This window comes from Sciurus vulgaris (assembly GCF_902686455.1).
Source record: "Sciurus vulgaris genome assembly, chromosome: 17".
Classification (NCBI taxonomy): Eukaryota; Metazoa; Chordata; class Mammalia; order Rodentia; family Sciuridae; genus Sciurus; species Sciurus vulgaris.
Window position 1 is genome coordinate 9673235 of NC_136478.1, and position 17040 is coordinate 9690274.

At 42.4% G+C, this 17040-nt stretch overlaps 1 protein-coding gene across 3 annotated transcripts in view; it reads left to right on the forward strand.

Moving 5' to 3' along the window:
- The window catches only part of ADAMTS18 (ADAM metallopeptidase with thrombospondin type 1 motif 18), a 135126-nt gene extending 128251 nt beyond the window's left edge, over positions 1-6875 (forward strand). For all 3 annotated transcript variants that reach the window (XM_079116963.1, XM_079116964.1, XM_079116965.1), the window contains 2 exons: positions 1470-1617; positions 5697-6875. In XM_079116963.1, the coding sequence (XP_078973089.1) occupies positions 1470-1617; positions 5697-5812 (264 nt within the window). In that variant the 3' untranslated portion in view covers positions 5813-6875. The remainder of the gene's footprint in view (positions 1-1469; positions 1618-5696) is intronic.
- Positions 6876-17040: the final 10165 nt, after the last annotated feature.

Genomic DNA, 17040 nt, shown 5'->3' on the forward strand with positions numbered 1-17040 from the left:
TCTGAGCATGTTTTTGAATAATAATACAGTAACGGCCAGCATTTTCCAAACCGTTTGTGTGCGCCATGTCGGCGTGTGCAATCTCTCAGCTGATCCCTGAGACAGCCCTCTTAGCAGGGAGTCTTGTCCCTATTTTGAAGGTGAGAGAGAAGAGGTTCAGCACTGGCAGCTTAGCCACCTGACTTCTCTGTCGTCAGAGGTGAGAGGCACCCTTCTGAAGACATTGGGTCACTGGTTTGGGTTTTATGGGACGCTGAGTCTTAGAGAACAGCATGTCCTCGGGAAAGCCTGTGGCAGATGTTCTTGGTTCCTCACAGCACACATTGGCACAGAAGAGACTGCCCACCTGACCACCTAAGCACAGGGCTGTATGTGTGTACACACGTCCATCGAGGAGGATCTAAAACACGAAGGAGAATGGCAGGATTATTGCTCGTGGGCCAGGCAGCATGTGATCCATAATGCGAGCTTCTTTATCCCTGAGGTTTTGTGATTTACACATTTGAAATCAATTCTTATAATATTATTTAGATAAAGCCTTAGCCAACAATTGCCAAGGTGCCAAATTTGCACCCTTGACCCCTGTCATTTCTTTGTAAGTAAGCTTTTTTTTATGAGAACACAGTCCACACGCCCACACTGACTCTTGCTGTTCCTGCAACAGACAGCATGTGGCCCCCAAAACCCCAAATTCATACAATCTCACCAACTCCTGGGTTAGAGGTTTTGATATTCAAATGTTAGGCTAATTCTAAAACTTAGTTTTTCCTCCCAAATGCAAAGTCATATTGTGATGTTTGTCCCAAATGAAGGCTTATCTGTCTCCATTAAATTAATAAATTACTGAATTTTTAAAGCAAAACAAAATCTATTTAAAGGGCTCTACTTTTCCCTGATAACATTTATTCCCCTTATGAAATAACTTTATATCCCTGTCTATCTGGAAGAAAAGAAAAGCTGACCATCTTTAATTGGACAGTAAAGTTGCAGGCTTTTAGGAAACACCCAATCCCCCGTGCTAATTCAGAATTACCGCGGGCATAATTCCAGTGTCTCCGATTATCAGTTCTTTTTTCTGTCCTAGTTTTGAATTATCCCCTCCCCTGTGGCATCTGCAAAGTTGGTCTGGAATTCTTTAACTACCGAGCCCTATTCCCTAGTGTCTGGGTTTGTTCTGTGTTCTTAAGGCTACTTCTGGAACCTCTCTTCTTTATGAGTCACTTAGCTGGGAGACGCGTGCTCTCGGGCTAGACAGCCTTTGCTTAAGACCCTTCTAATCAGATCAAAGGCGCACACGCGTCGGGATGGGCCGTAAGTGCCTGTGCCCGACTCCAGATGATCTCGGCTCCATGGCGCGCATCTTGGTAATGTCAGTAACGTGGAGAGTCCTTCTCTTTGACATCGGAGACCTCGGGAAGGACAGCATCCAGCGGGCCCTTCTGACTCCCTTCTGCTTTCCCTCTCTGCAGTGCACAGTCACCTGTGGGGGAGGGGTGCAGACCCGCTCGGTCCACTGTGTTCAGCAAGGCCGCCCTTCCTCCAGTTGCCTGCTCCATCAGAAGCCTCCAGTGCTCCGAGCCTGCAACACAAACTTTTGTCCAGCGCCTGAAAAGCGAGGTAAAGGGCACCATGCCCGTCAGTTCCACTCGTCTTTGGAGACTTTGTCACAAGCTGACGCTCTGGCTGTGCATCTCGTGTGTTGCACGGCTCTGTGGCCTGCTGTTCACACCGGCAGGTACATGACGGTGCTCCCTGGACATGTACAAGCTGCAACTCGGGCGCTTGCGGTCAAAATAATCTAGTTTGCCGGGTCTGGAGGGAACATTTTAATTCTATAAGGCTTTGTAGCCACTCATTCTTACTTCAAAAGCGGGAAATGGCCAGGTTGCAAGACCCTTTTTTTTTTTTTAATTAAATGTTTGTTCAACAAACATGAAAAAGTAACCACCATGTGTCAGAGATTATGCTAATCAGTGGGAATAGAAGAGGGAACAAGAGTCGTCCTCAAGGAACTCTCATTTTAATTGAGGAGACAGATAAATTATAGTCAATTACAACAAATGTGTGCTGGCCTAAGGCAGTTCAAGTGAAGTGCAGCGGGTGCTGCTGGGAAATCCAGTTATAGGAGAGAACTTCTCTCCTAGTCCAGCTCCTTTCAAAGTCATCTGACAAACACCGGGAAGTATTTTTCAGCCTAATCAGATTTCCTTGCGCTAAAGAATCATTTTCTAGCACATAACGGCTGGGTTTTCTTTTCATCCAAACACAGCTTTTTCCAAGACAGTCTGATCTCTTCTTACCCTGATTTTTCCAGTTTGGGGTGAGTCAGACTCAGGACTGTTCCTCCCGTGCTCCCCTGTCTGCATTGCTTCCCATCTCTAAGTTGCTCTGGATCTTAGCTCCAGGCTTGGGACATCAGTTTCCTTCCTCTTCTTTCTTTTTCTATGTTATCTGGGCTGAGACATGCAAAAACAAACAAAAAAATGTGTTATGTAGCAATTGCTGAGAACCAGATCATCTCTAGTCGATGTTAGAATTGTCCGTGGGAAACAAATGTACTTTTTTTTTTTTTTTTTTTTAGAAATGTACACTTCTGAGGAATTGATCATGTGCTTCCAGACTCTCCTCTCTCCTTCCTTTCTATCAGTGATTTTTCATTTCTACCTAAAAGTTAGACTACCTTGAAGGAACCTACACAAACCAAGGCTCAGTCTAGGAAGAAATAATGCAGCCCCTCAGCATGGTCAAAGAACGATGGCCAATCATGAGAGTACCTCATTTTATATTATCTCAGTGGGATGCCTTACACCCAGTGTCATGATTGGGTCTCCACCTTGGATGATTTGCACCGTACTTACTTACCTGAAACCACTGTAGTGTTGTCAATCACAGTGCACTGTACCTGGTGTTTCACATCAATGTCTGGGCTGTAACTAGTGAGATTAAAGTTAGGCATGATCAGGTTAAGTGGGTAATGCTAATAAGCTGCCCCTCATGGAAGCCCCTATCTTCAGGTGGGCAGCACTGCATGAGGAAGCAACAAGGATAGTAGAAACAGAACCACAGATTTCAATCCATGCTCTGAAACTTACGAGCTACACAGCTTTGAGCAAGTCTTTATTCAACGGGGAAATAGTGCTTACCTTGAAAGACATTAAATGAGGTAGTTTGACTTTCAACACTTGCTTATTGAGTGCTTACTGTGAACAAAATGAACAGAGTTCCCACTTTCATGCCAAACATGTCGCATGTAAGATAGAAACAGCAATAAATGTGTTATCAGATGATAATGCAGCAGGAAGAAAACTCAAGCAGGGTTTAAAGAAAGCTTTGACTGAGAAGGAGGAGATAAGAAAAGTAGCAGGTCAGACAAGACCACTTTGAATGAGGACAGAGAGGTGAGCAGGAGTGCCTTTTCAGTCATGTTGAGACTTTGGTTTTGACTCTGAACTCTATGGAAGCCATTGGAGGACCTTGAGCAGGGGAGCAGTAGGATCTGGCTTGTGAGACGGTCTCAGGCAGCTACCTTGAGAAGAGGGCGGGATGCCTGGGGTAGGTGGGGGCCTGTCTAGCCTGTGTCAGGGGTGCTGCAGCTGTCCCCTGAGAGAGCTCACCCCCAGGGAGTGGTGAGCAGAGGTTAGAAGCTGGGTGGATTCTACTGAACCTGTAATGCCTGCGGCTTGTTTGCAGGCAGTGAGTGAAGCAAATAAAGAAGACTCCACCCTAAATAGTGTAAATCAAATACCTGACTCATGGGAGCTAGGCGCCCAGATAACCAGCATTATTGTCAAATAGAGTACTTACAGTCAGAGCATCCCCATACACCTGACTTCTACTTCTTGGGTTATACAAGGCCCGAAGTACCAGGTACCTGCTGAGATGCCATTCTTATCTCCAGAGGGGTGAGTGTCAACATAGAGGTGAAGTTAGCAGCCTGTGTCATCCTCCTGCGGTTCCTTTGTATCAGTACAATAATCCGAAAATACATCTGGGTCAGTTTTTGCTTAGATTATAGGGATTAAAGCACATGCTAATTGATTGGGGTATCAGACACAACACAAGAAAATTATAAAAATAATTCAACTCTAGCTGGCTCTTCCTCACAATGTCTCCCCTTGTATCTGTAACAATATATGTCAAACCAACCTCCTGGTAACCCTAACCCATCCCTGCAGGAGTCCCCACCCCATTTCAGGGAACATGACTCTATTCTTCTAGATCTTCAGATCAAAATCCTTTTTTTTTTTTTTTTTTTTTTTTTTTTTAATTCTTTGTTTCCCTTTTGTATTCTTTACCAAACCTGTTGGCAAATTCTCTAGACTCAACAGCCGGGAGTTATTGGAAAGAAAAGAATAATCTCATTTCATCTTTATACCTAAGTTTAGATTTAGTAGGGTCTAAATTTGTTATTTTAGCCATGATAGTTAGAGAAATTAATATCTTCAATAAATCTTGAGCACCTACTTTGCAATACTGTTAAAGGTGGTAGACAAACTCTGCTCTCAAGTAGTTTGCATCCTAGAGGACAGATAATAAGTAACCACATAGTATAAATTTCAATAAATTCAATGTAGAGAAATAAAGCAGGGTATGGAATGGAGAGTACTTCCTGGGGGTCATTAAGAGGTCCTTGGACTGGTGTGGCGGCATGGTGGGAAGGGTGTGCGAAAGGGAATTTTAGGCAGAAGAATTGAGACTTGAAGGAACCGTAGGCAGATCTGATCACAGAAAAAGGAGCTGTAGGTCAGGAACAGCAGGAGAGCAGAGTCACTGAAGGATGGGCTGGGAGGAGACCGGCTAGCTGCCTGCAGAGGGAGGGCTTGGTGAGTGAAGGCCAAAGGCAACTGCAGGCTTGAATGGAGGAGGAAGAGGAGATTTCCAGCTCTGAAAGAGAATATTTCACTCCTATATAATAGAGACCCTAAACAATTTTGAAATAGAAAATCTACTTTAAGGATACAGTGAAATTCCTGGACTCTCGTGCCTCAGCCATTACCTTTCTGTCCACATAAAGACATTGGAGTGAGTCATAGGACTCCGTACCTCTGGAGTCTGTGTTGAGATCCCAGACGTATGATGTCACACTTCCGGTGTATGATCACATGCCATCTGACTTGAGCAGCTGGAGAAACCAGAAAGGGCAGGTATTAACTCACCCATTTGCAAGCTGGAGAGATTTATTTAAACCTGTGTGGAAGGTTAGGGCAGGGCCTCAAATCCAGGTGTCCTGTCTCCCACTATATGAGGCTCCTTGCTTCCTGAGTATAGTTCCTGGCCCAGCAGCAGCAGAACCCCTTAGGTGCTTGTTAGAAATACACAACTGCAGTCCCCACCCTGGATCTTCTGAATGGGATCCTTGGGGAATTCCCAAAGTGCTGTTCTAGGTGCTTCCCTTCCTCCTTCCATTCAGAGGCAGATGCCAGGCCATGTGAGGACAGACACTGATCTCTTCGGGATGTGACTTCTTTGTTTTTCAGCGTGTCTTCCCCTCTGTAAATACTGCTAATGTTTGCAGTCCCTTCTGGTATCTTAACCCTGTCCCTGCCTCTGTCCCTTCCCTGACAAAGTTCTAACAAAGAACGGGAAGACCTTCAGTGGGCACAAGCCCGGGGGGCCCAAGGTCTTTGTCCTGAGGACCCTGTCTTCGCATGGTGCGGGCAGAGCTGAGGTGCTGACTGCACGTTTTCTCCTTTCAGAGGACCCATCCTGTGTGGATCTCTTTAACTGGTGCCACCTCGTTCCTCAGCATGGCGTCTGCAACCACAAGTTCTACGGCAAGCAGTGCTGCAAGTCCTGCACAAGGAAGAGCTGATGGCCACGTCCCCCTTGATGGCTTCTGGCCAGGGTCTGACCTTCCAGCCTCCAGCGAGGAGACCAAGCGCTGCAAGCCACCTGCCAGCTTCTGCAGGGTGGACGAGTGGGCAGGCTGCCTCCAGGCCCCGGATTCCATCCCCAGAAGCACACGGTACTCTGAAGCACTTGAAAAATGGAAAGCGATGACAAATCTGACTTGCAAACAAAAGAAAGAAAAGTCTTTGATTTGCACTGTTAGGTAAAAGTGAGGCATCACGCTGAGGTTTGTTGAATTTTAATTTTGACAGAGCGAGAAGGGACAGGCCCCCTTGACCCTCAGAGGATTCAATGGCAAAGACATCTATTTTAAAGAGGTTCTTTTAAGCCTTCAGGTCCAATCAGATGTGGATGGAACACCTTGCCTGTTATTTGGAGTTCACAGTTTGACTCTGACCGAGAACACCCAAACAGGAGTTGTCTCAAGCCAGACGGTGCTCACCATCACGCTTGCTGCTGGACTGGCAAGCTTCATGTTACGTTTATTTAGCATGTGTGTGTTGTTTATTAATTTGTTTAAAGTATATTCTGCTTATAGAGAAAAGTCTTCAAGACTAAAATGAACAACTTGAAAAGTGTTCAAAGGAATATTCTAAAAAGGAGGACAACACAGACTATTTAAAATCTCCATGTAATTGAAATTCACACTGGGGTGGAAAAACATCTCATCCAAGGCAAATACCACTGCCCTCCTCACGGTCCCCCTCCCGAGTTTTGGTGCTTGCTGAACAATTCCGTGGGAGGCTGCTCTTTGGGGGTGAGATGTTCATTTCTGGTAAAAATCTAGGACGAGCTAAATAGCAGAACAGCCACGTCCCAAGGAGAGGAGCACGTCATTTATACTGCTCTGTACATATTATCAGAGTGCTTGGAAAATTAAAGGCTGCCTGTGGCTTTTCCTTCCAATAGACAAATTTTAAATTTGCCCTAGGATTTAGTTAACAAGGGAAAAAAAAAAAAAAAAAAAAAAAAACAGTGGCAAGAGAAAAGTCTACCAGTCTTCTTGCTGGGTTATTAATAATCACGAGATGCCAAGACCCTTCAACAACCCAGAGTATTTCAGATGAGATTTTCAGTCAGCAGAGGCCAGCTGTTGTTGGGCATTAATAAGCTTAAAATTGTTCTCAATTGGAAAAACACCACACTATTTTGCCAAAACCAGAGTAACTTACAAGACTGTCGCCCCCTGTAATTTTTTTTGAGAAGTGGTTATAAAAGGCATATTTGTATAATGCTACTCTATTCAACTTCTTTGATGAATGTAACCCGATTTTACTGCTCTCAGAAGTCTTGGTTCAGACAAGGATTAGCCAGCTCAGCATAACCAACTAGACCGTGGTTGGTTAAATTTAGCAGCATCCTTTGTTCCCATACTAATTAAAATCATGAGTTCTTGAATCTCAGAGAAAGAGTGATTGGGAGCTTCCCTCAGCCCCCTGGAGTAGTGGCCAATTTATACCGAAATAAAAATGGTTCCACAGCACCACCCTCATGCCCTCCCCCCAACTGGCAAGTGATTTGTGTCTTTATATAATTATCATTTTGTTATTTTATGGAAAAAAATTAATTTATTAATAGCCTATTATGTGTGATCACTTGCTTCACTAAGTAAGTGATATTCTGAGGAAAAATGTTGAATAAAACCCTGGATTATAGAGAAAAGTCAAAAATATAAGTGTAATATTTAATTATTTTATAAGTTTTATAATAAAGTATTCTGTTTCTTTATCTTTGAAACTTGTTAAGTTCTTGAATGATATAGTGGGAATTCAGTGATTTCAAGGTAGTTTCACTGTATAAATGTGGGTTAGAAATCTCAAGGGACCTTCACTGAGAGAAGGAAAAAGAGGATTCTTGCTCTGTGTGTGAGGAAGTCCAGCTGTAAAAAGCTGGGTTGGAATAGATGACACACTCCCCATCTTGAGCTATTTTGTTCTACTGTATAGGCTTATAAACATTTATTTATGGAAATCATCTGAGACAGAGCTCATAATGAATTGTTAGTTCTATTTGAATGGTGGCCTGGTAAAATTTTTTTGCAAAAAATGGGAGAGAAGGGATGGAAGAAGAAAAAAGGAAGAAAAAACAAGTAATTGTTTTCAGGTTTTTGAAATTTTGAATCATCAGACCTAGAGAGAATAAGAACCATTTGGACAAAGTAAATTCAGTGGATCTAAATACGTGGTATGTTCCCTCGCGATGCTGGGAATTGAACCCAGGGCCTTGTGCACGCAAGGGAAGCACTCTACCGACTGAGCTAATCCCCAGCCTGTGTTCTTGTATTTTGATCGCAATACAACTCATATGCACAATCCTAACATATACTTGAGGATTTTATCTGATTATTGCTACTTAGCAAGCAATAATAAACTAAGGTTAAGAATAGAAAATGAAACTGGTGACAGGGGAAAATGTTCTCTTTGTGGTTTTGGGGAATATTATTAGAAGCAACTAGATTAGTGTTTAGTGGGTGCCAGGTACTATGCTAAGCCCTTTATATATGCTATCTCATTTAATCCCCACAACAGCCCCATTAGGAAGATACTATTACCCTTATTTTGCTGGGGAGGACTTTGGAATTCAGAGAGATTATATATTTGGCCCCAGAGCCAAAGGTCAGGTTGTGATGGGGTCAGGACTCAAACTCAGGCCCACTGGGGTTCTCCTGTCACTGAGCTGCATTACACTGGAGGAGAGAGAAAGAGGAACCTGTAGGTTTTAGAACTCTTACGGCCTTTGAGAGGCATGCAAATGGAGTTTGGCAACAAATGATTTAATGATAAATTATGGGCAGAGCTGGGAATTTAAGATGAGAAATAAGAGATGGGAAGTAATAAATTCCCACTAAACACATTTTTTCAACAAAGGATAAAGACTTGTGGCATATTTAAGTCTTTATTCCCTAATAACTGCTTCTCTCTGGGATGATGGTATTTCACTGAAGCGTCTGGAGCTTGCAACTCCAAGTTCATTAGGATGGGGACAGTGCACCAGAACACTCTTGGCATGGGTTCCCTGTGTTAAGGGTAGGGACAGATGAGCCCACAGCTGTGTCTCCTGCAAGGATTGGCTTATGGAAGGAAACAATAGAAATTATTGTTACTACATGTGACATGAAAAGTTCATGTATTCATATGCGGTATGGTTTTAGCTTAGAAAATATAGAAAAAAAACACAAGCATTCCATGCTCTGCCTTACTGCACCTTTCCCCTAAGATCCTAACTCCTTCAAAGCCTCTGTGGTCTCCGTTAGTGCTGAGGCTCTGAGCACCTACCTATCAGTCACCCCTGAATTCAGGTGAGAAGACCACAGGCTCATGGGAAGTGAACCTCAAACTGTTGTCATTTACCATGACAAAGCACACATCACCTCTATTCATTTTAAAATTTATCCTTTTTTGTTAGTGTTTTTGGTAGCAAGGATTGAATCCAGGGCCATTCCACCACTGGACTACATCCCCACTCCTTTTTTCATTTTGGAGACAAGGGTCTTCCTAAGTTGCTCCCTAAGTTGCTGAGTATCACGATGTTACCTGGTGCCACATCCCAATGTCCTCATCCCGTGTCAAAAGCATGAGGCAGAATAAAGGCTGTCTTCTATTTCCTGTCCTGTTCCATTAGGTGCCAAGAGATGAATTAACCGTTTTTCCTAATGGTGCCAACTGTCACCTTCCTAACACGTTGCCAGAGGCCTCCCCAAGTTGCTGAGACTGACTTTGAACTTACAATCCTCCCAATTCAGCCTCCTGAGCTTTAGGAGCTCCTGTGAAGGTGTGCCTGGCTCAAATTTATCATTTTAAGTAAAATATGTTCTTTAAATATTTTCTTAAGAGCTGACTTTTTATAATTCCTTCAAGTGAAGAATATATATTACATGGTACACACAGAAGGTAGCCATAAAAGTCTAATAAATATTAACATGCTAATTTTAATTTAAACATATCCCCACAATTGGCTTACTTCTAGCTGAAAGATGAATTCCTCTTATGATTGCATGACCCATAGTTCCTCAAAAACATTCAGTTCAGTGTCACCAAGCTTAGGATAAACATGGAATTTTCTTTTGATAAGATTATCTTGAAGCCCAATTCACATTTGCTCAGAGAAAGGGCAGATTATTCCATGTGATTATATTTTGCTGCTACAGCCGGACACTGAAGATTGTGTGACTGTCATTCAATGAATTTTTGTGAGGAGCAGGCAAGGCATATCCAGAACTTGTTTTTGCTAAACGTGCCCAGTTATGTCAGTTTCTGCAAAGTTGTAGCAAATTTTCTCCCCCATTCTATCCCATTTGAATATCATAGAGATGTGTGCAGGTATCCCTAAGTTCCCTAAACTATAGCTTAATTGGGGTGGGGGGGACTGTTGGTGTAATGGACAAATGAGGCTCAGGGCTTGTTTCTGTCATCCTAAGAGGTATGAGAGGAAGGAAGAGATGTCTGGGAACAGGAAACTCAGTGGGCCTTTCTCGCCACCCCTCCGTTTCTACCCCACCCCGTTCTCTTCCTCCTCTCTTGGGTAACCTCTGCCCCACATGAGTAGGGTATCACGATGTCACCTGGTGCCACATCCTAATGTCCTCATCACATGTCAAAAGCATGAGTCTAGATCCTTCTGCTCCTCAGCCCTTCCTCCACTGGGACTAATGGCTTTTGTAAAGCTGGTGGATGAACAGAGCAGCACCTTTGCTGGGATGAGTTCACTGAGCCCTGGAGGAGATGGTCTTTGAGGGTGAACCAGGGCCAGGGATTGTCCCTGCTGGAGACAGGGCCCAGGCACACCTCCCCTGAAGCTCCCTCCTTGCTTTCCTGTGACTGGGTTACAGGAAGGGCCTGTCAGTCCCCGCTGCCCCACATGCAGAAGGCTTTGCCAGCTCTACCTGGGGCCCTGAAGACTCTCATTCCATTTATTACGGGCTGAATGTCTTCTTCTATTTTTTTTTTTTTTTTTTTTTTGGAAAGAGTGCCCTTTCTCCTCTGTCCCCATGTCCCTTGAAAGCCAAGATGGACCTAAAATTAGTTTTTAAAAAAAATGATTTTTAAATAACTAACCACATCAAAATTGCATGGGGGTATTTCATACATATACTTCCCAGGCCCCTTTCAAGAAATCCAGTTTGCCAGGCCTGGGGGTGAGGTCTGGGAATTCATATTTTGAAAGGCATTCATGTTTTTGGAAGGAACAGCTCATTTTGGAAACACTGGTCTAAGGCAAAGAAAGGAAGCACCTTGGGTCTGTCTTTCTAGTTAGACCCCCCACCCCACGCCAGTCATGTGCCATCCTGCACAGTTCTGCAGGGGTTGGCCCATATTAGGCAACTGATACAGGGGTCCTTCGCTTGTCTCATCTTCTACGTGTGTGTTTCTCCCGGAAATCCTTCGTTGGGCAAGGTAAGGATTCACGGGCAAGGACCAGTCATCTGCTCTTGGTCAGCTCTCTGCTTCCTTCACTTCCAAGCACATCTGTGGCCACGCTCCATGTTTGGTGGATGGACAACTGGCTGACTCTCTCAGTCAAGTACCCACATGCAAGAGCTACAGTCTGGTTTTCTTTTCTTTCGAGGGGCACAATAGAGAAGCCAATGCAATGCTCATCAGAACACGTCTTTGGCACATAACTCCCAGGGCCTCAGGTGTGTGTGTTTATGGAGAAATCTGCAGCTCATGAAAGCAGAATAAAGGCCGTCCTTCTATTTCCTGCCCTGTTTCATTAGGTGCCAAGAGATGAATTAACCATTTTCCCTAATGGTGCCAACTGTCACCTTCCTAACATTGCCAGAAACTCATCTGCTAACACAACCAAAGGAAATGGTTTTTTTACAACAGAAGAAAAAAAAGTCTTACGTAACAGAGAAAAACTCCTTGAGTGATGCTTTCGGCCATGCCAAAGTATAAACAAGTTAGATTCATGGTTTGTGCTTGTCTAGGGCTCTGATTTCTGTTTAATGGTTAAATTGATTAATTCATAGTTTTTGTGTTTTTTTTTCTTTTAAAGATTGGCTCCAACTATTTAAAATGTAACATGTTGTCTATTTATTTATCTGCATAGTCCAAAGCCAATGAGGCCATCATTGTTATTGTATTTAGCAAATTTCTTCTTTTGTTACGATACCCTTATTGTCCAAAGTTTTTATTACTTGCAGCCTGGTCCGCTAAGGGGACAGACACTTCATGTTTTCTTAGCATTAGTATTTATTTTCAGGATCAAAATCTCTCCAACATGCAGAGTCACATCCACTCTTTTATAGTTTGGTCTGCCTCAACTTGTTATTGTATATTAGTTAGCACATTGCTAACTAACATACATTCATTCTTTCAACAAAAGAATTTATTGTGCATTTATGAGCAGTGTGAGATGCTAACATGGAAAAATGCTTTGTTTCTGACCCAGACTTATACTTGAAAACCTAGAGTGCTTAACTGTGCAATAGACAGATAATGTCCCCAGGTCACATAGTCCTAAGATTTTTTTTTAAACTCTCACTTCTATGTTCATCCTAGTCAACATTTGATAAAACCTGCTTTGAGTCTGCTCTTGTCAGCATGGAAGGGAGCACCAGGATGATGCAGAGGGGTTTCTAATGCCCTTCCAAAATAATCAAGTCACAAAATTATAGCATTACACACAATGGTCCTCTTGTAAATTAATGAATAGAACAAAGAACAGGAAGATAATTTAGGGATCATCTCTCTCCTATTTCACAGATCTAGAAACTGAGACCCCAATTTTTTATGACCTATCCTAAAGTTACCCAGTGATTTTACAGCAAGGCCAAGTCAGTCATGATTTTCAGGCAAGCTTACCCTTCATTGTATTACAAAACATTTATTTTTACTTGACAGGCAAACACAGAGTTTAAAGGCAGTTTAATAAGTAGTGAGTTTCTGATAGAAACCTAGCAAGAAATTGTTAGGGAGTTCATATAATGTATAGGATGTCAACTTATGTTCCCTTCCTCTAAAATAAAGACTCTGGTACCATAAAATGTCATTAAGAATGATGGACTGGGGGTGTGCTTAGTGGTAGAGCACTTGCCTAGCAAGTGTGAGGCACTGGGTTTGATCCTCAGCACCACATAAAAATAAATAAGATAAAGGTATTGTGTCCATCTACAACTAAATACAAAAAAATGTTGTCATCCTCCCTCTGGTAGGGAGAGGATAACCTCTTGAAAGTACTAATTTCTAAAACTATCTGGCCTATTCACTTTCCTAAAATCTGGTATCTTCAGGGAATTGAGGGATGGCTTTTCTCTGAGGTATGAATTAATAATGAATTTGAATGTTGCAAAATTCCATGAATATACCAAAATCACTAGACTGGACATTTTTAAGGGAGGAATTGTACAGCATCCTTATTATATCTCAATAAAGTGGTTTAAATAAAAATATGTGGAAATAAGGGCTGTCGGTGTTCACGCTTGTTGTGATATTATTGAATGATAGGGACGTTTTCTGCTAGACAAACAAAAATCAAAATTCTGAACTTCAGATGCAGAGAACAGTTGAGATCATGAGGGCCCCTCTCACACCATACTTATTCAACCAACTTTTTAAGAATTTGGCAAGAGCATCTCCATCTGCATTGATAGCCACCTCTATCCCATAGGAGATAAAAATATTCATGATAAAACTGGAATTGAAGAGGGTGGAGGGCAAGGAAAACTAATTTGGTATTACTCCTTGCCACCCTACACATTAAAAGAGGGGGTGGGGAATGGTATCCTGGGAGAAGGAATTTTGGACAGAGTGTTCTTTAATATCTTATGGATTTTATGAAAACTTTTAAAAAAAATCTGCTTTGGGTCATGTGATGAAATTTTAATAATTTGCTCATTTTCATAAAATTTTCTAGGACCTACTTAGAAAACCAAGAATAACAATGTAATGAGATGTTAGAGTTCCCAAGGACCAGCGACAGGAGTGTGCAGAGGTGATGAGGAAATGACCATGATGTTAACAATGAGTGATTAATTAACGCGCATCTGCCGTGTACCAGAAATAGGCTCGTTTTATTCCACGTTTCTCTGAATTTCTGTTAATATCTGAACCTTAACCAGCATGCAAAATAATTATGAATTCATAATTTCACACGTGAACCCAAACTCAGAGATTCTTCACACAGTGGCATTTGCTTCACAGAGACACTGTCATGTTGATGAAGAGTGAGGAATTTGCATCCACACGAACTTTAAGTCCATGTCCTGAGTTCACCTAGAGAACCCCTCTGGGTGACTGCAAGGTCACCTCATTTCTTTGAGCCCTAATTTCTTCATCAAGGAACAGGCACGCATCATTTATTCAACGGAAGTTAGTGTCACTTGCACCGGAGTGTATGAGGCTGAAGACAAACAGGGCTTCTGCCTTTTTGGGGATGACAACTCATGGATGTAGACAAACCAAGGAATCTCACAGCTGCTCACGAAATTATAGCCAGGATAAAGGTGAACAGGAGAGGTGTATGATTGCAGCCAATGCTACCCTGTGCTCTACCTGTCCCTGCCTGGGTCCCTTAGCCATTTTCTTGCACACAGGCCTGTGTGACTTTACTCCCAAAGCTAGCACTTGCATTTCTTTTGCCAAGAGCATGATTCATACTTTTACTACCCACTTTTCCTGTAAGCAGAAAACCGCAGGAGCCTGGAAATTTACTCTCCTCCCTACCTTGTGCCGACTATCAAACAGGATGCCATTCCTTCCCCAGTGACTGACCCAGCAGGAGGACCCGTAGTAGCTAGACTTGATTTCAGTGCTATACAAAGTACTGGTCACAAAAGGGGAGCATCTGACACATAGCAAGCAATATACAAGTGATAACTGCAAGAGTGACAAGAAGAAAAGAAAGCAGGATAGTGGGGAAGGTGCCAAATGCTTTTGCAACAGCAGATTTTGAGGGTAGAAGAAGCATTTTATGCATGGGGAAAAGCCTCTTGATATTGGTAGGAATGAGTTCTTTGCATATGACCCTAAAGCACAGACAGTTAAGTAACAGGGTTAGTAGCCAAAATATACAAGGAATTCATACATCTCAGCAAAAAGAAAAAATAAAGATTTAAAAATGGGCAAAGAACCTAAACATATTTCTAAATAGGAGACTTATAAGTGGCCAACAGATAAAAGATGTTCAACATCACAAATCATCAAGGAAATGCAGCTCAAACCCCTTCTCAAAAGGGTAAAAGATAATAAGTGTGGGTGAGGATGTATAGAAAAGGGGTCCCTTGTTGGGGGTGGGGATGTAAATTAACAACTGTAGAAAGCAGCATGTAATCTCCTCAAAAAATTAAAAATAGAACTATTGTACAATCTAGCAATCCAAATTCTGGGTATATGTCCAAAGGAAATTAAATCAGTATAGTGAAGAGAACTCAGCTCTCCCGAGTCATCGGGGCAGTATTCACAAAAGCAAAACTGTGGAATTGACCCAGAAGGCCACGGGGAGACAGATGGACATGGATGTGTCACATAGACATGAACCGTGGAATGTTCTTCAGCCCTAAAAAGGAGGAAATCCCAACATTTGCAACAACTTGAGTGAATCTAGAGGGCATAATGCTGAGTGAAACAAGCCAGACCAAGAAAAACACTCCTCCGTGACCTGAAAGAGTCAAACTCAGAGGAGAGTAGTGCTTTCCAGGGAGAGTGGGGAAGCTGGTCACCATGTCTGAAGTTCAGATACAGGATGAGTAAGTCCTGGAGATCCAACGTACAGCATGGTGACCACAGTTATTCGTGAAATGTACAAATAGAGCATAATTGTTTTCACCATACAAAAGGAATCAAGGAAAGGAAATGGTTACTATGTAAGGTGAAAGGTATGTTAATTAGCTTGATTGTGGTAATCATTTCCAAATGTATACATAGATCAAAACATCCCATCGTGCACGTTAAATTTATGCAACTTCTATTTGCCAATTATACTGCAACAAAACTGAAAAAAAAGAGTTTGTAGTTTTGAACCTTTTCAGAAAAGAAGCTGACAAGCAAGTTGACTCTTTGCCTAGATTTCATGAGGCCCTGGGTCATCTGAAGCTTTGCTGCCAGCTCCTGGCACAGGTGCATGTCTGAGGTCCTCAAAGGACCGAGAGCTGGCAGCCTGAGATCAGCCAGCTGCCAGCATCCTCCTTTCCCCAGAGTGGGAGGAAGTTGGTTCCTGTGTGACAATTAATTAAATCCTGACTGGGTGGGCACTTCTAACGTGTTTTCCAGTGTTACAGCCTTGCTAGCAGAGTTCATAACTGAACTGCAGCCAGCCTCAGTTGGGGAACAGGAAACCACCTTTGACTGGGGCCAAAGAACTTGTTCTCTGTCCAAATGTAGTCACCCAGGTAGAGATCTCAGTTGGAGGTCAGCCTGTGATTCTCAATACATCAATTGTTTCCGCCCACCTCCCCTCTGCAAAGTCCGGAAGACACGAAATAGGATTCAGGCAAGATTAACGTGCTGCTTCACCATATTGTCTACTTGGAAGGCACACTCTGGGTATTGTCTGCTAGCACAAAGAGTCTTTCAGAGTTGCCTTGTAAAGGATTGCTTTTGCGAAGATTATGTTTTAGAGTTAGGTGTCTCAGTATTCCCAGGACAAAGTGGCAGGGAGATTTAGCAGCTATCTAGATAATCTTATCAACCCAGAGAATTCAGAGTTCCGTTTTACTGCCTTGAAATGAAGTAGCCATGCAGTTCAACTCCCTCCTGCAGAGAAAAGCAGCTGACAATTACTAAGCCCCAATTGTGTGCCAAATATTGTCCTAGTTGGTTTGTGATTTTTCCTTTAATTCTCGCATCAAATCACTTATTATCACTTCCTCACTTTTAAAAAGAAAAAAACAAATTTCCATCAAGTTAAATAACTAACTAAAGTCACACAGTGAAAAAATATGTAACTGGGTTTCGAATACAGGTCTCTTTCAGGCAAAACAAATAACAAAAAAAAAAAAAAAAAAAAAAAAAAAAAAACGTTCTACTTGGTAAAGAGAGGAATCGATTTTTTAAAAAACGTCAATAGTAAGATATGTTTAGAAATTGCCCTACATCTTCCACTTGGAGTTTGATTATATAAGCTTCCTTCAGAACAACTCCTAAGCAGACAAACCTTAGAAAACTGTGGAAAGCAAATGCTTAAAGACTGAAGAGAAAATCCAGCAGGCATGTGGCCAGGGATTCAATGCAGAGAAGCAAACAGCAAAGA